The 21756-nt window shown below is 40.7% G+C and overlaps 1 protein-coding gene across 1 annotated transcript; it reads right to left on the reverse strand.

Annotated features, from left to right (window-relative positions):
* Positions 1-1711: 1711 nt before the first annotated feature.
* On the reverse strand, positions 1712-21030 carry PPIF (peptidylprolyl isomerase F). The gene is made up of 6 exons (XM_020802513.3): positions 20568-21030; positions 12899-12929; positions 11634-11722; positions 7478-7574; positions 5850-5925; positions 1712-4058 (listed from the first exon to the last, which is right to left on the reverse strand). Exons 1-6 carry the CDS (start codon positions 20844-20846, stop codon positions 3923-3925), a joined length of 708 nt encoding a protein of 235 aa, XP_020658172.2. The 5' UTR covers positions 20847-21030; the 3' UTR covers positions 1712-3922.
* Between the last annotated feature and the right edge of the window lie 726 nt (positions 21031-21756).

The raw sequence follows: 21756 nt of genomic DNA on the forward strand, positions 1-21756 counted from the left end.
GGACATTGCTTCTGACTGGGCTCCTTCCAGAGGGGGTGGGCACAAAACCACTGAACACCTGTTGTGTCGATAAATGAACTGGGATGAACTGGTGATTTGTGCCCATCTCTAAAGAGCTATAGAAGCATACTACTACCATTGCCTCAGTGTGTTGTGAATGGCAGGATGCTCAGTGGGAGCACCAAGCTATGTAAATACAATTGTGATAAAAGAACTACACTGGGTACCTATGAGCTATTAAGACAGGTTCCAAGTGCCACTGCTGATAAATAAAGCCTTAAAACATTTTTGCCCCTTGGGTATTCAGGGTATCGTACATCCTGGAACTACCTACTTCCCCCCCCCCCCCCATTTAAGGCCTTATTAGCTGCTCAATGCCTGATTAAATGATCCTGCACTGATCACCGCAAAGGCAATTCATTCCTTGGAACATTCCACTCCAAAATAATATAAGAGGCAGACGCTGTGCCACGTCTTAACATCTAATAAAAACACTTGATGGGCAAAATCCTGTTGTGTCTTTACACCAATGTAATGCAATGAATTTGGCTGAACAGCAGCTGGAGGTTAGCATTTACATGACTCTCCCTTGCAACAACAAATCCACACACTAATTTCTTACCTTGCAGTGACTTGCTGTTGAGATTTACTTGGATTGTTATACTGGTAGGTGAAATTGGATCTTGGCAAATAAATGGTACCTTCCTGAAGCCACTAACGGCTATTTCAGTTCGTTGGTATACTGGCTGTTGATCTGTTTTTAATTATTTTACAACTTCAACTGTTGTGTTACTTTTTTATAGTGTATTGCTTATGCAAACTGCTTAGGAATTTCATTAAGATACATTACAAATAACCATATCCACCACGTGCCTAGGCTCTCAGCTGGTTACACTGGCAGTGATGCAGGAATCATTTCCTTATGGCCAATCTCATTTCCCTATGGCCAATCTAAACACAACACTAAAATATATTATGGCTGTACTACAAAGAGAAACTGGCTAGGATAAGCCACATCTCCTTCGATATTTAAATTATTCACACCACTAAGAAGGAAAATACAAATTTTACATGCAATGGCAGTTCTATGTGCTAGAGCAGTGGGTCCTAGATTTTGCTACCATGAAGGGAACTGTAGTCCAACATTTTCTGGGCACATAACATCGGGCTCCATGGTATTACAATCCTGACATAGCATTCTGATAAGCTAACCTATGTATCTCTTCTCAAAACACTATCACCTACCTGAAATTCAGGCTAAGCAGGAAACAGGAGGAAGGTTATGTGAATGATAAATGTCTCACTGGGGTTCCAGAAGGATCCAGAAAATGAATGGGTGACTAAGAATGAACAGAAGGTCAGCTGGCTCAAGTAGGTAGCATTTCAGGCTTCATCATACATGAGCAGGTGATTTCGGTCTGAGACACCTACATTCCGAAAGGGGTGAGACACCCAATTAGCACACCAAAGTTCTAAGCAATGTGCTTTTAGTGTATCAAGTTAATTGCTCCTAAAATAACATCACACAACAGAACCAGTGGCGATTTTATCAGTAGAAAGAGTTGAGAATATAACTTTCCCAAGACTGATGCATCAGACAACTTTTCCCCTTCACCCTGGCCAGCAGGTTGAGAGAATCTGCTTCAGAACACATTGTTCTTCAGAAGGACAGGTCCCTTTTACTGCTACACTTAAAAAAAGAAATAGGCCATTCAGTCTTACAAAATGTCTTTAATTACTTTGCACATACAAAAAAGGAACATGTAACAAAAATACTATTTATTATTGATCCTGAACATAGGCCAAACGAGTTAAATTGCATATTTCAAAAATACTTCAAAGAATGCAAGGTCAATAGATTAAAGTCGCATTTCATTTTGCTGCTAGTTTTCTTTAAATTATGCTGAGCTTTTCACCAGATGTGTGCAAAATGTAGCATTTTAAACCTGCAGCGATGTCATGCTTTACAAAACTATAAACTCACAATATTTATTAGATATATTTCTGCACCACCTTTCCCTCCAGTGGGCTCAAAATAATATGCATAGCTCTCTTTTTTTGCTCAGTGTATCTTCACAACGTTATGAGATAGGCTAGGCCAGGAAAAGTGTAAGGAACTTGCTAGGTGTGTCAAGTGAGTTTCATGGCTCAGTGGGGACTAGAACTTGATCTCCCAAATCTTGGCCAGAGAGTCTAACCATTATACCACACATAGCTCAACAAGGTTCTTTAAAATATTTAGAACAATATTAACTGTGCTAAATGTTTACTGTTCATAATTTTATGCATGTATTAAAAATGTACCAAAAGGCAGGTCTGCAGTAGCCTGAAAACCACCATGCAAGGTTTCCAGTTTAATTTATCCATTAACAGATTTTCACAATTCATAAGCAACTGCCAGCTCCATCAACAACTGTTTCATTACAACTCAGCTTCAATTTAAGGCTACCACAAAGGTCAGACAGTTCATCAGCAGCACTCATTTTCAAATAGAAATCTCAGATATGTTAGCAGTTCCCTTTCACTTCCTATTTCTGCTCATTTCCCTCATGGTGGATGGTTATTTCCAGAGACAAGGACAATGTGATGTATTATTTCTTTTTACCTCCAAAGTCATCTGATGCAGTGTGCACCCATATGTAAACATGGAGCATAGTTGAGTCCATGAGGCGGCTAATGGGGAGTACAACTTCATCAACTAGCTCCACACTGGAAGTAGGTCTGAACAGGAATATATCCTTTAAAAACAACCAGCCCTTCTGCATATTAGATTTCAAAAATGTAGTTGTACATGGAATAGATTAAGCTGGCTCCTGGCTGTTGTCATTTTGACTTATCTATTGCCCCATAGTGCTAGAGCACTCTGAATGGTTTACAATGTAATTACGCAAACAAAAACTTGCCCCCCAGTAAGGTCCTCATTCTACCGACTTTGGATGGATGGAAGGCTGAGTCAACCTTGAACCAGCTACCTGAACCCATCAGGATTGAACTTGGATTGTGAGTAGAGGCTTGCCCGAGTACTGCAGTTTAACTACTGAGCTGGCCATTTCCACCTTCACTGGTAGCATGTTGCTATATTCAGATCCTAATAGGACCATGTTTCTAAGCAGCTGAAGCCAATATTAGTTAATTCAATCTCTCTGTTGTTATTAAACTGCTTGTAATGATTTAGGACAAGAAGAATTAAGAAAAATCTAGGACACTGATGTGTGGTGCTCACAAAGGACTGATGTATTCGTACCAATACATTGTGAACTCTTGAGTTACAAAAATCTCAAGAGTGCAACTGAAAGGTGTGGCATTAGTTAAGCTGAAAGTTTTTAACTAAACAGAAATGAATCAATTCACAAGAGGAAGATGCAGCACAACTCCATCACTTATATGAACTGATCATCTCAATTCCAAAGTCACAAGAGTTAACCGTTAAGAGAGCCATAGGTGAAACATTTGTCCACAGAGGCTGTAGATTTTATCCAATGCTAGATATCAGTTAACACAGTCATCTGAAACAGAAGTTTAAGTGCCAGTTCAACCAATCTATGAGATGAATTTTAAATCATTAAGATGAGAAAACCCTAATCAAGAGACTTAAAATTCAGTCCACTTTTATAAGATTCACAGTTTGGATCATCAGCGATTTCTGAGGTTTTCTAAGAAGCCTTTGTTCTTGCCTTTTCTGCTTTCAAGCTTTAGTCAGAATCTTCTAATAAATATATATGAAATAATACAACAGCATCAAAATTTTAAAAAGCTGAAAATGATTTCAGTGGATTCCTTGTCTTCATAGATAACTGTCATTCCCTGATCATGGCTCAGCAAGGTTTCGTTTTCTTATTAGTACAGTCCAAACCCGAAACGTGTGAGTGACCATTCACATTCATGCTTCAGTGTTTCTCCAGAGAAGTGGGAAGATGCCAAACTATGACAGCTGACCACAATCAGTGATGACAATCTTCTTTGAAGGCTTCCCACTCTTGGATCCAAAGCTTTCAATTTTTTTCACAATCTCCATTCCTTCCTTCACATGGCCAAACACAACATGCTTTCCATCCAGCCTACAATATAAACAAAGGTAATGTTAAAAAGGGAAAAAAAATACTGCAGAGCTATATCTACATCGCAAGAGGAGAGGGAGGACATGGCGGAAGAATCTGACATGAAAAACAAGAAGTGATAAAAATGCTTAATTCATCTATTAAGGAGAAAATAATCATGGGTTGACATGACATTTGAATCCACTGGTGTCTGCCTGCAATTATCCAATAAAGCAGAATTAGAAACCATGTATTGAAGTGGCTTTGCACATTGCTTTTATGGTATCTGAATAGACATAACAGAATTATAGTTTGTTAGGCTTTGTGCCTCGACAGAGGAATTTTACATGAATGCACAAGGGCAGGACATGAGTTTTAAAATCCGCACTTATCTCTATGCAGTGCAATTAGTATTTGACCAAAGCCCTACGAAAGCCGACCAATTGCCAGAGACATCACATACCAAAAGACTCACACCCCAATAATAGAGTTTAGCTTCATTAGGCCAATAATCAGAATCTGACAAAGGGGAGGGATAGCTAGTATCAGTAAACAGTTAAAGACATTCTTGGTCTCATGTTCCTCAGGTGATAGGTTTGTCCAAACCCCACCAGTCCTCTGGCACACTGCATAAAGTGCAGTTGCCTTATGCTCATTGAGTGAAATTTGCTGCACAATTATCTATTGCATGCCGAGTCACACAAATCAACATGCAGTAGATAATATTTATGGAGATTTCTTAACCATTGGCAATTTGCTTCCAAATGTTAAGACATCTGCATAGGATTTCAGCCATTAAGTATCTGACCAATGGACAATAAGAATATTCATGTTGTACTGATGTTGTGTTACACCTGGTTCCCCCCCCCCATGCATCATCTGTGTAGGGAAATTACATAAAGAAAACAATATTTAACTTTTGTGTCAGCAAAATTAAGCGTTACAATAAATTGTATATAAATACTGAAGCCTCATTTGACCCGTGCCCAATAGTTATTCTAGAGTTAATTGCTTGCTGTTTACATTATGGCTGCACCACTGAAAAAGTGATCAGTTTTATTTTCATCTGTAGCCATTACCTGAAGTGTAATCAAAGAAGGAGCACTTCTCAAGAGCAAAAGTAGCTTATATTAAAAAGACACAATTCTGCAATATTCCGTGTTTTATCACTTCAAATGAACACTTCACAGGAAATATTCTAGTGAAAAAGCACTGCTCCTTTTCAAACAGAATGGGAACAGCCATATATAGTGCAATTACTTTTACAGAGGTGCCTTGCTTAATGAGGATAATCTGTTCCAGCGAAATCGCTGTAGAGCGAAATTCTCGTTAAGCAAAATAAAAAATCCAATTGAAATGCATTGAAAACCCATTCAATGCGTTCCAGTGGGCTGAAAAACTCACCGTCCAGCGAAGATTCATTTTTGGTGCCTGTAAAGCAAGGAATCCGTCCAAAAACACAGCAGGGAGCCATTTTACACAGCAGGTGGCCATTCTGAAGCCGCCAACCAGCTGTTTTAAAAACGTAATGCGAAGAATCGGTTCCCGAAACAGGGAACCGATTGTCACAAAGCAGATTTTGCCTATTAAAACATCATTTTGCAATCGCAAAATAGTCATCGTATAGCGGTTTCGTCGTTTAACGAGGCAATCGTTAAGCGAGGCACCACTGTATTTACTAAATTATATGAAGTTTTTAGATGACATTTTCAAAAGCATGTTGCCTCATTTCGTTCTCTCATACTCAGCAATTTACAAAACTGAGGGAACACTTTGCTAGAAACACCATATCCATGCTTCTAGAATGCTTACCAATCTGTTTTGGCTGTGCAAATGAAGAACTGAGAACCATTGGTGTTGGGCCCAGCGTTTGCCATTGACAGAACACCTGCAACAGCAACAAGAGAGCAATTAAACATCACAGTACAAAAACAAGAACAAATAGTAATTCAGGTGAATTTTGCATGAAAGTTCTGTCCAGTATTCAGAATATGGAATACTATTTGAAGATTCTCCACAAATCTCCTAATATAAATGGGCACTAGAAGGAACCGACAGTAGGTTCATGGTTCTCCAAACACTTCGATATCCTTTGCTAAGAACCCAAGACTTCCTCTCTGTTTAAGCTTGCTTCCTAGACACACTCTCCAATATTTCTATACCTATGCTTTTCATCAAACACTTCCAACACCTGATTAGAATAGGTGGGGTTGCCTTTGCCAAAGAATTTACATGTCAACTAAGTAAACAGGTTAATTATGACAGACATGCACAACTTTGAATTTTTGCTGGTGGTAACAGCCTAGCTCTGTGCTGTATTTATAATGTAGACTAATCATATGTTGGCTCTCAAGGGGTGGTTACCATATATGTTCAGTTTACCCAAAACAGTGTTATAACTACACTAAAGCTTAGGCCAAAGCTCTGTCTTAGAACATGACAAAATACACCAGTGTAAATCCAAAATATCTTTTGTTGAATAATTGTCTCCTAGATTCTGCTAGAAACTGTTTTACATAACCCAATTTGTGTACAGTGTAGATGTAGCCATTCACTTGGGTAACAGTGATGATAAGTTACAGGTTTTGGTTGAAAAATCAGGAAAAACTTCCTAATTGTTAGAGCAGTACGGCAATGGAATCAATTACCTCGAGAGGTGGTGAGTGCTCCAACACTGGAGATGTTAAAGAGAAATTTAGACAACCACCCAGCAAATATCCTTTGATTTGTATTCCTGCACTGAGCAGGGGAGTTGGACTCAATGGCCTCATAGGCCCCCTCCAACTTCATTATTTTATAATTGTATAAGCTGTTTCCACTTGGTAATTAGTCACAGAAGCTGTGTTCCAATACAAACTTTTTATGCTGCAGTTTGGAGGTGACCAAGCCACAGATCAGCATAGCAATGTTAGGCCATTTCCCTAAAGGACTGCATCTGCAGGTCAGTTAATTGCCCTGGGATGTGGGCACATCTTGTGCTTTCATTCCCCCCCCTCCAAAAAAACAACCCATCTTAACTGGGAATTAAATCCTTTAAGATAAAACCATCCAGATAAGATGAATACTAGGCTCCTCCATCAATGCGACTTCCAGCCACTGAGCCCCTCATTAATTTTCCTCAACAGCTCTCAGCATAATAACTGATACCTGTTGTTTTCCTAGACAGGTTAAAAACAGCAACAACAACCTTACAATTGCAGAACTGGAAGAGACCCTCGGGATCATAAAGTCCAGCCTCCGTCAAAGAGGCACGGTGGGGAATCAAACTCCCAACTTCTGGCTTCACAGTTAGAGACGTAAACCACTGAGCTATCCAGCAGTTCTAGTTCTAGTATACAAAACCCTTGATGGTTTGTGGCCCATTATATGTTGGAGTGTCTCTCTCTCTCAGAACATCAGCCCGGAACCCCCTTCTTCTTAAGAAAAGAAGTTTTGCTTACCTGGTCCAACATGCTTGAGAATGAAGTTCTCATCAGGAAATCGACTGCCATATATAGATTTGCCTCCTGTGCCATTGTGATTAGTGAAGTCGCCTCCCTGGAAGAAGCACAATTTTTGTCTAAATATACATGTACAATAATGCTATTATGCAGTCTGATAGAAAATGCCTGCCATTTGAAACGTAACAGATTCATTAGAAGAATTTGTGCATATTATCAACTTAAACCCAACGTTACCAAGATTCAAATATTTGCCTCCCATTTGAGAAATGACAGAAACTTTAGGTTATCTGGGAGGGCATCCAATCAGATCCCTGTTTTGATCCCAAATATCTAGGTATTAATTTGGATTTTACGCTGACCTATAAGAAACACAGCCAAAAAACAAAGCAAAAGGTCTTCAAAAAGAAGAATATCATTCAAAAACTATCAGGAATCCATTGGGGCACCCAATCACAAACACCAAGAGTTATAGCTTTAGATCTCTACTATTCAACAGGCAAATATAGGGCATAGTTCAGACCATGTAAAATAGATAGGCACAGCAGTTAATTAAAGCTATAGAATCATAATTGGGTGCCTGAAGGCAACCACTATTGATAAAATCAATGCCCTAGAAGACACTGCATCCAGTGGCCTATGGAAGAAGGTAGCAGTTAAGAGTGAAAGACTCAAAGCATCTACATCAAACACACATTCATTCTAGATCTATCATCCCACCTGTCCCTCCAATATAAAAATCAGGGAAAAGGTTTTCCAGAAAATCTATGAATCATTCTTGAAAGGAGAGCAGAGGACGCCAGGGCTATAAAGGCAAAAGAAAACCTACCCATGTTCTAAAATGGATGGAACTTCAAGAGATTACTGGGAAGTCACTCCTCCCCATAACTATATACATAAAGTGTTCTCAGCAGTTAAGAAGGATCATTTATGTGTATAATAGCCAATAGATCCGGTTTTGATTGAGACTAGGGGAAATGGGGTTCAAATCTCCGAACCTTCAAGAAGCTATTAAGTGTACCAAGTGGTCTTGAGCATCATATTTATAAACCTCAAGAACAAAGAGATGGCATCACATGGGGCCACAGCCCCATGACATATTAAGCCAGGAATCCCTGGTGTATTGGGAGCAAACAGCAAGGCCATGTACATGACGCAGGTTCTGGTTATCACACAGCACGAAGCCAAGTACAGTTTTGAAGTATGGATTGATTTTGACATACAGTACTCCAATACTTGTGCTAATACAGGCTGCTGTTTGATCATAACAGCATCTGGATAAAACTGTCTCCTAACAAAAGCAAACTTACTCTGCTCAGCTGAATTCTGGACTTGGACCTGGGATGTTTAGATCCAAGTCCACAGAGAGCATGAAACCCATTGGGTAACATTAAGCTGGTCATTCTCAGCTTAACCTAGTTCACAGGCTAATTTGAAAGTAACAATGGGTAGGTAAAACAACATACATCACCTTAAGCTCAGTGGAGGAAACAGAACTAATAAAAAAGAGACGGATCATGAAAGGGTTTTGATTACTATATAATTTCTTTAAAAATAATCAAGAATTTGGGCCATGTTTTTCTTTGTACATCTTATCACTGCCCAGCTCCTTAATACCACATAAGTGTTGCTAGTTTTCTTGATAGAAATCAATCAGCACAGACCACTTATGCCAATATTACTCACTTTAGCTTCACATCTGAATTTTCATCTGAACCAACTTTGAACAAACATAAGAGACAAAACATACACCTCCCTACTTTCCTTCTTCTCCTTTAAAAGTTCAGTGAAGCCCACCTTATGATATCATGCTGTTGCTGGGGGATGTGGGGAACACTCACAATGTGTGATGTCATCATGTAACACAAGGGTTTTCACTATATAGACTAACTGGGCAGAAGGATAATATATACTGTACATTTTTAAGGGCAACGTGAAATTGTTTGCCATATCTGAGAAGAATTTGGCACTAGTTTTACTTAGCTGCCTTTTGTTGCCAGTTTTCAAACAACCATAATCTATACGTCATTCTAAAATATACTTGTAAGAGCATGGGTAGCATTACACAGTAATTCTAGGAAAGTTACATTCTTTTAAAGGAAGACCTTGACTACCAGCTCTCAAGAGGCGGCCTATTCACAGAAGAACAGCTGGTAAAAATATAGTGTGTGCATGTGTGCGGGTGCTGTGCCAATTTCTTCACTCTGCTCATTTCCAAACATAATTTAGAAGCCAGTTATACCATTTATATGCTGAAATTAAGAAGATGCAACTACTTAGTATCAAAGCAAGGTGACAGCAAGGTGACATAAAACTGTCATGTGTCAGCTTGTTATGCTAACAATTTCACAGAAAACATTTTCATCTACCAAAGAACAAGTAAAAAGTAACCCAGAAGCAAGACATTGGTTGTGGTTTAAAGAAACGAGAATGCAGGGCAACATCTTGGCAATACCTAAACACACCCTATGATTTAAGAGTATTTCCAAACATTAATGACCTGTACCTCTTAATTGTAACAATTAGCTGTATCATACTGACCTAACGTTTTAGATATGAAATGACAGGCATTTTTATTACAGCTTTACAACAGGAATGCAACAGCACTAATCAACACACCTTACAGTACTTCCATCTACTGCCACTTTTAATCAGAGTGCCTGTTAGAGAACCTAAGAATATACATTACAAACACAGTGACTGTGGAACACTTTCAAAGCACACAAACATACCAAACATTTCCTCCTGACAATCAAGTAGAGTTAAGTCGGGGGTTTGGGAAATTCTTGTCGCAAGTACTGTTAATACAGACCAGAATCCTGTTACTTCAGCTCACCAGTGGTAAGTCCAATTGAATAAATCTTAGCAGTGACTTGCTGCTAGTTACAAAATCAGTGCTTGCACTTCTTGGTGCAACCCAGCTGCATGGCTTGGTGTACAAGAAATACAAGTGTTGACATTGTAGCTAGTGGCAATCTTTATCTGATATTTACACTGTTGAACTTACATCAGTCTAAGTAAATAATGCGATTTCAAACATAGAATGGAAAAAAATATTACAGTGCTGCTAACAAGATATCCTCCTTTAGCACATTTCATACCATATGAACAAAAACATAAAATATCATTTATTTATTTATTTATTTGCATTCAACCTTTCTCTTAGAGAAAGGACTCAAGGCAAGGTACTACAGTTAAAAAAATAGCTGCATCAGTCCGAGGGTGAGACAGCGAAGTTATTTGTACCTGAACCTAAATAACTACTGCTGTGATTCCTAAGCAAACATTAGAGGAAGAAGAAGAATGGAGCTGTGGAAGAAAAAGAGCCCAGAAGGAAGATTTCAGACTTGACTAGAGCACAAGTATAAACTTTCCCTTATTTCAAAAAATGTAGAAATCTTGTCGCGGTCAATCAATCTCTCTCAAAGCTTCCAATTTTGATGTCCCTCTCTGCTCCAGCCACTGTAAATCCTTCCCTACAATCAGATCCTTGAAGGGAAGTAATTATACAAAAAGAGTAACTAAAAGCTTCCCCACTACATAACAGTGACATCTTCTCATGTCACATTTCCTCTACTTTTCAAGTCACACTTTGCATTTGATTGTGCCCGGAAACAGCAGCAGTAAAGAACAGCAGTCTGATCAGAAATTTTGGTTCAAGTCTTAAGCTTGCAGTCTCTGCTCATTTTCTTCACCTTAAAGAAAAATTTCATTTTAGCATTTTTAGTGGTTCAGCTGCTTTAAGCAGGTTGTTTTTAGAAACACTGAGCCCAGTTTATGATGATTTAACACCAAGTCCTCCTATGTATATTAGAATGTGTTGCGGGTGAGATGTAAAGACATCTGCCTCTACTTCTCCAAGGACAGGTGGCTCTTCAAGCCTGCCACAACTATATAGGACTGATTAAAATCCTACAAGCCTGCCATTTTACTTCCAAAAGACAGTGGCTGCACAACCCACGAATACAGAGAATTCTTCAGATTATCACAATTAACAATGACTGACTGCTGGCAACAGACACAGAACACACAGACTTTTCACTGCTTGTAACAATAATTCTGTGATGCACTAAATATTTGAGATAACAGAACTGCGTCAGATTACAAAGAATCTCTTCAGCTGCTCTTCCAAACACATCAGGGACATTTTCCTTACCTGGCACATGAAAGATGGTATCACTCTGTGGAAGGTGGATCCCTTGTACCCAAAGCCCTTTTCTCCAGTGCAGAGAGCTCTAAAGTTTTCTGGCAGGTGAGGAAGAGAGACAGCAACTTGGTTGGTTACGAGAAGAAAAATTAAACAAATACAACAAAGCACTTTAGACATTACTGTACAGGCAATAATAGTGACACCCCCCTTTTTTGGATGGGCAGGGTTAACTAATTTAAATATGCAGAAAACAAAGCAACTGACAGCAGCTCTGCATATACCATTTCTGTTACTTTATACATGAAGCCTCAGGTTGCATGTGGCAGTTTACTTAACTACGTATGTAGAATAGTAGCGTGCCAGGGAAGGTGGTTCTTTCTGAGAGATTGCCTCCATATATTACTTACGCCAATTCTCTTCTGTGCATTTGATTTATGTGAGCAACCTGCTTAAAATGTGAAATAATATAATTTTAGGGTGAAATGCTGTATTTTATTACTCAGGCCTAAAACCATGTGATCCAAAAGGGATACACAAAACTTCCAAGCATGCACCAGAGCTTTCTAGCCTTTCAATGATACACTTTTACAATACTTATTCTGGGAACATGCTTCCAAATTGTGCCTAAAAATCATATTTTTCCATAGATTTCTTCCTGCACCTAGAGAACTTCTTACAATAAAGATGTGCCTAAACCACCAAGAGACCAAAATGTATGGGCTATGGTGTAGAGTTCTTTGTCCTCTTCCCCTAGGTCAGTGGTGATGAACCTTTTTGGGCTCATATGCCCACACTCAGGGGGGGAACGGGGGCGGTGTGCCCGGAACTGGAAGTGGCAGTGGCAGCACTGGGAGTGGCAGTGGAAGGGAGAATCTCGAACACGGAGGTGCCTGGAGACCCCACTCTGGATCCGCCGCCAGCACCAGAGTAACAAAAAGATGCTGGATAATTGTATGGTAGCATAATTTGAATTAATGGATTGTGGAAAAAGGCAGATCCATAAATCTTCACCTCTTCTCATTCCTCAATAAGTGTTGTAATTCAGCATTAGAAAAAGCTGGAATATAGCCATATCGTAATGCTCAAAGAAGATTATGCTCCAGATGAATAAAATGAAGTGAAAAAACTTCTGGCTTCCATACATCCTACTCCTGTGGACATCATGCTGACTCAAACTCTGAAGACATTTCCAGATTCTTCCATTTCCCTGCCAACATGATTTAAGCAAATACTGGAAATCAAATTAAGCACTAGCACAAGTTCCGCCTTACCTGCTGTCTTTGGCACCACATCTGCTTTCAGCTAGTAAAAGGAAGAGAAAAAAGGAGACTGAGAAAACACATAATATACTGTTTATATACAGGCTATTATGTATATATGTCTTAAAAATAAAACCTTAAGGGTGTTCTGATAAACCTCTGAAATGGCAAGCACTAAAACAACACAAATTTGAACGGATACTAAAGAACCCCAACTTTAATAATGGAGAGGACGATGATATGGGCCTTTTGCCTGCTGTTTGGTCTGCTACAGGGACAGGTTGGTTCTCTCCTAAAGATGGTGGTCTGACAATGTCTTTGCTGGAATGAACCAGCCTGCCCCTACCGTATTTGCCGGCGTATAAAACTGGGCGTATAAGACAACCCCAACATTTCCACTCAAAATATAGCGTTTGTTATATACTTGTCGTATAAGACTACCCTCTCCCTCTGCCTTTTACCCCGCCGGATGGGTCAAAGAGGGAGGAGAAGGAAAGCAAATTTCTGGGGCGGGGTAACAGCTGGCCCGAGGCAGAGGCCAGCACCTGCTCAGGAGCCCGGCCTCTGGAAGTCTCCTCGGGAGCCCGGCGCGGCGGTGGCTTGTCGCAGGTGCTGTTTGCTTGCCAACTTCTCTATGCCAGGGCAACATGGTGGTAGGTCACAGGGAAGAAGGACGCGGCGCTACTGCTGCTGCTTTTCAAGAGGGCAACTGTGCGAGGAAGTGACTGAGCCAGTGGGGACCGAGCTCCGCCCCCTTCCCGGGCTGGGCTCGCCTCTCCATGCTGCTTCCTGCTGGACCATGCAGCGCCTGAGAGCCAGAGCCGCCCGCTGCCTCCTCGAGAGAAGAGGCGCAGCCTCCGCCTCCTCCTCTTCTTCCTCATTCACCTCTCCTCTTTCCTCCTTGCACTACGTGCTGCCCGCTCTGGGTGCACCCGGCATATAAGACGACCCCCCCACTTGGAGGCATGTTTTTCAGGGCAAAAAAGTCATCTTATACGCCAGCAAATACGGCACTCACACCTTTCTGGGCCTCACCATAGAGTTCTACTAAAAGTGAGAAAAGTTTTATTGACCTGCTAAGAAAGCAATTGTGAAGCTTTTCTTTAAAAGGATCATTTTATAGTGTACTGTATACAGCAACCAAAGTGACTGCGTACCATACAGTAGAACTACAACCCATCCCAGATTTGATGTATGTGCCTGCATAATACACAAAACAGTTTGCTTTGAAGTATGTTCCTAAGAAATCATGATATATTTTGTCTTAAAAATTCCATTAGGTATGCTTTACAGCTCTCAAAATTATAACCTTGATGGGGTAGTTTTGCATGCTAGGGTGAATCACAAGCTTGAACAATCCTGTCCATTTCCTGTTTGTCTAGTGGGCAATGGTTCTCCCAAAATTTGCAAAACAGTTACAGTATTTGTATCTCTCAATATTGCCATGTTCCCTCTATTTTCATCTCTAATTCACTGGCCTGTCATGACTAGAAAATAAGCATTTTTTTCATCTAGTATTTGTTGTGGGTAGAATATACAAGCTGGAACATTAACTGAGAACATCAAGCAAAAATACCTGGAGTGTGCTTCTACTGGCATGTTAAGTTAACAGCTTGACTGCACTGTGTTCCCTAATATGCCCTTAGCTGGCTCATAAAGATTTAATTTCCCAGAATCACCATAAAGTTTCTGTGTTAAAGGAGGTGTGGCTGACTCCCCAACTGTGGAGAAAGAGTTCACGCCTGCTCCCAAAGCGGAAGAAACCTGGGACAGAGGTGAGATCATGTCCAAACAAGTCCCTAAAGGAGCACATGGCTGTTTATCCTTCAATTAAGGAAGTTTGTCAGTAGGTGTACTTGAGTTCATGGCACTGCAAAACTAGGTTATGTTTCATCATTAAATAGCCTTTTTGCATATGCAGGCATACAAGGAGATGATCTTGGTCAACTGCTGGAAAATTTGCTCAACATTCCCAAAGGTTACTGTTTCCTTAATTCATTGGTAAGCCACTTCATGTGCTGATCAGAACTTTCCTCTTTTGAGCAACATCATGATGACCTAGCTTCTCTATGTAAAGTGAACTCAAGCACTAAGGAAAAGTGAGGATGGAATGCTAATTGTATGTATGTATGTATGTATGTATGTATGTATGTATGTATGTATGTATGTATGTATGTATGTATGTATGTATGTATGTATCCTGCAAAAGGATCTCTCTGTCATATATATTTTTTAAATTTAACTCCTCTTTCAGTGAAAAATAAATATTTATTAATGCAAATTGGTAATCTAAACAAAGCCCTAACTAGTTTTCACCTTTGAAGTTCTCATACTGTTCTTAGTTTTTAAGAAAACCCTTTCCTTGTTTACAAAAAAGGAATAATAGTCAGCTGAATGATACTGCCACAAATTAGTTATCACTGCTGTTTACTAGCCTCTGCTCAACAAACCCATTACAACAAGTCCACAATAACCAACTAATTCATACTGCAACAAGCAAACAGAAGGGCAGCTAAGAGAAACAGGTATTTTAAATGTGCAGTATGTATAAAGATACAAGTTTAAAGACATTTCACAACACAGAAATATACTAAGGCTGCCTTCACTGTCTATGTAATCATGTACTACTACTTGTGGCCTAGGACAAATAAGCAGACTGCACAGTCTGCATCACTGAACAATATACACTGTTAGAAATGCTTGTTTGCAGAAGGAGTGTCAACGTGCAGTACCCCTATTCAAACTTTATGGTAAAACCTTTTCTGTTTTCTCAACCAGCTTCCCCTGATCAGCATGCCACAGGTGACCTTGTCTACAGAAATGACTCACTCATTTCACAGTGTCACTTAGCTGGTTTCTGCCATAAGGATTAACACCCATGACTCTTGGGGAAGTGATCCTCCACATAATTTACCTGTGGAAATATGACATCAGATTGGTTATTTCCTTTGTGCATGACTTAAACAGGATTCATGATCATCTTATGAAGTATGAGCTGTCCAGATGTGCAACTAACTCACTAAGACACAGTGTATAACCTGTCTGCTGTCTACTTACCAGGGTGGATTTAATTTAAATCATGATTTAAATTTTAAATAGGTTTTTTTTTGCGATTTAATTAACAAACCATTTTTTAAAATTTAAATCATGATTTAAATCAGTTTTTTTTAACAGAAATCATTGGTTTTTATCCATCCTGCTACCTACAAATGTGTAAATCAGCTTTGGGGCACTTTAATGAATCAACTCGACAGCTTGCCTCCCCTTTCATCAGGAAGTTATTCTGCCTCACCACAGATAATCAGGACTGGCAATGACCCATTCTTCCTCAAGGATATCTTCTGCAACCAATCTGTATTTCACAGCACCCCACAAAACCTGCCAAACTTCAAAGTTGGCACACAACACAAGACTTTTCAACCTTATTTCCAACTTTTCCCCTTCCATTCCTAGGGCCATCTTACCCATCTGATACAACATAACCTCTGGAACAGCTTTCTATGCAATTCATACTCAAGAAAGGTCTTCCAGGAGTGCACATTAACTTGGACATCAGAGCCTAACTTGGTAACTTCCACATTCTGCATCTGGAACTGCTTGCACAACACAGGAGAGAGGTGCCTGCAGCAGCCTACTTTTAAATTTCTGAAGTTAAGCATCCAAAGTGAGGGAATGAAACAATAAGTATGCCATAGACACATGCCCAAAGCTACCAAACCAACTGCAGAGCATGCTAGCAAACATGTGAAACTGCTAAAAACATCAAGGTAGTTACCCTGAAAATACAATAGTGTGGCAATACAAACTAGAATGGTGTGGTAATCAGGGAGACTAATCCAGCCTCTTGTTCTGCCCAGCACATAGCTGAGGGACAATGGCGCCACTCGCTATCTCAGTCTAATTAACCTGACAATATTGTAGCATAAGTAAAATAGGACAATTCCCCCAATGTATATTAATTTGAAAAGACATGTGAGAGCCATATGACAAATGGCTCCTTTTTCCCACATTGTGCAAGGTGCATGCTGAGAGGTCTACCAAAGGCATCCGTGAATCTATTGACTTACTGTCTCCTGACCTGGAAGTCTCCTTACGGGAGCTTAGGGCAAAAAGTAACTTTGAAAAATTATTTTAAAATAAAAATAAATAAAAAGTGAAATATATCGTGAAATCAGGCCAGTATGTGTCCATAATTCTTTATCCAAAACAAATGGATAAAAACACTCCACCTATTTTGTTTTTTCAGTAATTCCTACAACTACTTTTAATACAAATGTCTTCAATGACATCATGAGCAAATATTGCAAACCCACAATGTATATATTTTCCTTACCGTGGGCACACAATGTGGATTTAGATAAAAAAGGATTCTTGTAATCTAGTACTTTGTTCTAAAAATTAGTGGGCTCTTTGCTAGATAAAAGATCAGCCTTGCAACACACCCTAAGCTGTTGTCCTATCTCTCCCAACCCTACTCAATCCCAAACAACCATTTTTTTAAAAAAAAAGATATGTTACTTGCTTCTTGTTTTTTACTTCACAGAAACTGTATGGCTCTCTGTAATATACATAAAACTTTTATATAGAGAATGCATGTGCTTAAGATTTGTTGACCAACAGCTCTAGTTAGAATATTAAAAGATAAAAAAAATCACTTTATTATTTAAGTAGGACTGGAGAAAATCTGCCCAAAATGCTCAAATACCTCCTTGACGTAGCTATGGGGATACAGTTAGATACAGTGGACCCTTGACTTGCAGACAGCTTGACTTACAGACTTTTTGAGTTACAGACTTCTCTGGCCGCAAAATTTAGTTTTGACTTGCAGACTGAGATTTAACTTAGAAAAACCAGACCAGAAAAAAACCAAAATGGAACAAAAACAACCTGTTACGGGATTAATCGGTTTTCAATGCACTGTAGGTCAATGGAGACTTGACTTAGACTTTTTGACTTGAGAACCGCCTTCCAATATGGATTAAGTTCTCAAGTCAAGACCCCACTGTATTCAGCTAGTACCTTCAGCAACACTCTCTGCCCCTAAAAAAAGATTTTATCTAAAATTTTAATACATACATACATACATAAACCTTTATTGGCATTTGATTACAGTAAGAAAAATAGACAATGTAACCAGGGAAGTAAAGAGGGGGAAGGTTAAAACTGAAGTTGGGAGGGATGGGGATTACGGTTTCTCATAAGAATAGTTGACAGAAATTCCGCCACGAGATGGGTAGTGGTTGGAAAGTAATCACTTAGAAGAATTGGGAGGGGGTCAGAGAGGGAGGGAGGGAGGGTTAGGAGAAAAGGGTGTAGCAAGGAAGATCTAAGGGCAGAGTGAGAGGGGCAACGAAGTAAAATATGGGCTACTGTGTCTGATTCGCGGAAACAGAGTGGACAGAATCTGTTTGATCGGGGGGTATTGGAGTATCTGCCAAAGTGATAAGCAGATGGGAAGATGTTTAAACGAGCAAGAAGAAAGGCCCTCCTTTTCCTTGGGTCTGTCAGGTGAAAGAGATAACTGGCTGGGTGGCCCAGTAAGGGGGGGAGCCCAAAGTAAGATGGTGAGCAAGTGGGATTTAGATTAAGTAGGAGGGTCCGGGTTTCTTGTTCTAGTAGTTTAGACTTAATGATAAGGTGGGCTTTAGGAAGGTCAAGGTCGGCCAAGGTTTCAGGGGATAGGTCGAGGGTGGAAAGCTTAGCATCTACTAGTTTGAACCAGTTGGATATGTGAGAATCACGAATAAGGTCATATAGGATGGAGGTTGGGTGGGAGTTGAGATGAAGTTTCAGCCAGAATTTGAAGGTAGAAATCCAAGCAGAGGTGGAGGGGAGGTGGATACCTAGTTCTAATGCAATCGCGGACAGTCTGATTGAGTTGGGGATCCCCAGAATCTTACGAAGAAATTTAGAGATTGAGCGATCCAGTTCGGAGTTGGCGACTTCAATCCAAACGGGTGCTCCGTACAGTAATTGAGGGACGGATTTGAGTTGGAATGCCTGAAGAGCAGCAGGGATGAATTGGTTGCCTTTGTTGAAAAAGAATCTGACTATGGCGTTTTGAGATAGAAGAGCTGAGGATATGGCAGATTTACGGTGGAGTAACCAAGAGTGGCGGTAGTGAAATGTAACTCCGAGATACTTGAAGGATGGTACCTGCTGAAAGCTGAGGTTTTGTATTTTCCATTGGGATGGTGTCCATGATTTGGAGAAGACTAAAATTTTAGTCTTCGTGGAGTTAATGGATAGATGATTTGCAAGACAGTACTCCTGGAAATTTTAATATACTTTTGTCCCTCAACTTCTAAGCAACCTTTTGAAATGAATTCGTTTGGCTCTGGAAAGGTTGGGAATGGAGAGTCACTGTTCCCAGGAAAGTACATCTGCCTTTTGAAAAGGTCAGAGTTCAGAATTCTAACTCAAATATTAGCTTTTTCCCATATGGGACATAGTTAAAACTAAGCTCAATTACTTTAGTTTTTATCTTTGCAAAAAACACAATCCCTTCAAGCATTTTAGAAAGGGAATTACTATGTCCTTGTCTAGATCAAGCTGCTACATACAACACGGCCTATGTAAAGAAGGTTCTCTGTAGTAGCCCAATATTAAGGAATTTTTTTCCTCTGAATAAATTTTTCCCAAGATCATCACCTATATCAGCCAGAAACACTGTCAAACGTTCCTAGCTAGGAGTCCCCTGTTAAATTAACACTGGGCACAGTGACATAGTCTCCATGTCTAGACTCTGGAATCCTTGCTTTGTTTATTTTTGATTGATTTATCAAAACCGACTTTTAAAAAACTGCTTGGCTGATTCTCCCCCACCCCCATCTTTTAAGTGCAAAATCTCCCTTACAGTCAATTTGCTTGGAAATAATATCCATTGAAAGCAAGGATGGTGTGGTGTGGCCCTTTGCAAAGGTGGGGGCCTCAGCCTAACTAAGTGGTCATCTCTGCAAAAGCCATTTTAAGTTCAGGGTACATGTGCAAGGGCATATCACTTAACTACAACTCCAGGATATAAATTAAATTCCCAAACAATAATACAGATCAAAAACCATCCATACGAAGATAATCAGGTATCAAGATAAACAGTCATTTAAAAAAAAAGTCACTTTAAAAAGGGCTATAAAGGATTCCCTCAACATCACTTTTAATCTGACATTTTTTTTCCCTTGGCAGTGTCCTCCACCCAAAGAGCAACTCTCCCCATCGTGGAGGTTGAAACAAGACATCGCAAACTGTCGAATTCTTATGCATTTTAAAAGACAAAGAAATGGAAAAGACAAAGAAATGGAGGGGGGGACGGGACGGCCGAGAAAAGACACCGGGCTTCAGTGAAGTGTCACAATGCACACTTTTAAGTATTAATAAAGGAAGGCGTAGCAGACAGAAATCCAACAGGTTACCCTTCCTCGCTTCTCTTCCCGGGATGGGAAGGACTTCAACTGCTGTTTGAGCCACAGAGTCCCTTCTAATATGACAAGACCCCGTGTCTGCAACCCTGTTCTCTTGGAGAAACATCGTGTTAGAATTACGCACGTGTTAGTATCGTTGTGAGGAAGTGTCCTTGTATACAACCGGCCCCCAAGGGCACTTGCCCTTGGGAAGCCTGCCCGCTTCCTCTTCCAAGAGAAACTAGGGTGAAAGAAAAAAAAAAGGAAAGCAAAGCAACGGGTACCTCCAACACAACCCGGCCGAGAGGCTGGTTGTCAGCGCCCACATCCAGGTAAACCAAAGGGTTCCCGCGGTTGTCGTCGTCGTCGTCCCGGTCCTCGTCTCTCCGCTGGGCGCCGCGGCTGCTGCCACTGCAGGCACGGCCGGCGGGGTTTAGGGAGAGCGCGGGAGAAACCTGGAGCAGGAGCAACTTCTCGGCGGTGGCAGCGGCGGCGGCGGCCCGGCCTGGCTGAGGCTGCACAAGGAGCAGCAAGAGGCGCCGGGCGGAACCGAAGGCAAGCATGATCCCTTGGCGACGGCAGCAAAGAGGATGTGGGTCGGGCGCAAGCGCCTGCAAAGGCAGCCAAACTTCAGCGCGAGCAGAAGAGCCTCCCTCCCGCGCACGCGCTCCTCGGCAGAAACAGCCCGGAACTGGATAGCAGGCCGGCTCGCGCGAAGGTCTTTTTAAAGACCTTCTTTCCTTCGCTTTCCGCCGGGGAGTGGGGTGGGGGTGGGAACTTGTCAGCGCCCCCTAGAGGCGCGGAAGGGCTGCGAAGTGACGTCACCTGGCGGAAGGAAAGAGCGGGAATTGGGGGCGGGCCTGCGGCTTTCGCTGTTTTACTTGTGGCGGTGGCTGAGGAGAAAACGGAGGGTGTCGGGGGGGTGTGGCGAGGAGGGGGAGGGGGACACATCCCTGAGCTCCTGAATGCAACCGTTTTATGCATTGAAAAATACAGGCGACTCTGTGGGTCTCTTAAAAACGGGAGAACTGCCCAGAAAAGCAAGATCTTTATTTAAGCCAACTGCTGTTCCGCAGTCAGTGCAATCGTAGCTGAATTCTCAATAACATATACTGTACTGTAGTCAGAAGGGCAAACCTTCGGCTAAAGGGGGTCTAAAGAGGTTGTCATGAGGTCGGCTGTTATGCCACCCCTCCCAAGTTGGAGAATACAGTATAAGGTTTGGTTGTTATTGTTGCCTTTATTATCTGCAATACTTTTTTGAAGCACTGCAGTTAGTAATACATTTTTTTGCACTTTTCGATGCATTTTTGTTGCATTTGTTTGCATTCCTGTGCTCCAACAATGAATAACCATATTTCAGGTATAATAATGATAATAATAATTATTATTATATGCCATCAAGTCAATTCTGACTTATGGTGACCCTTTTAAGGATTTTCCAGGTAGAGAATATTAAAAAGTGGTTCCCTT

The sequence above is a fragment of the Pogona vitticeps genome, chromosome 3, assembly GCF_051106095.1.
Source record: "Pogona vitticeps strain Pit_001003342236 chromosome 3, PviZW2.1, whole genome shotgun sequence".
Classification (NCBI taxonomy): Eukaryota; Metazoa; Chordata; class Lepidosauria; order Squamata; family Agamidae; genus Pogona; species Pogona vitticeps.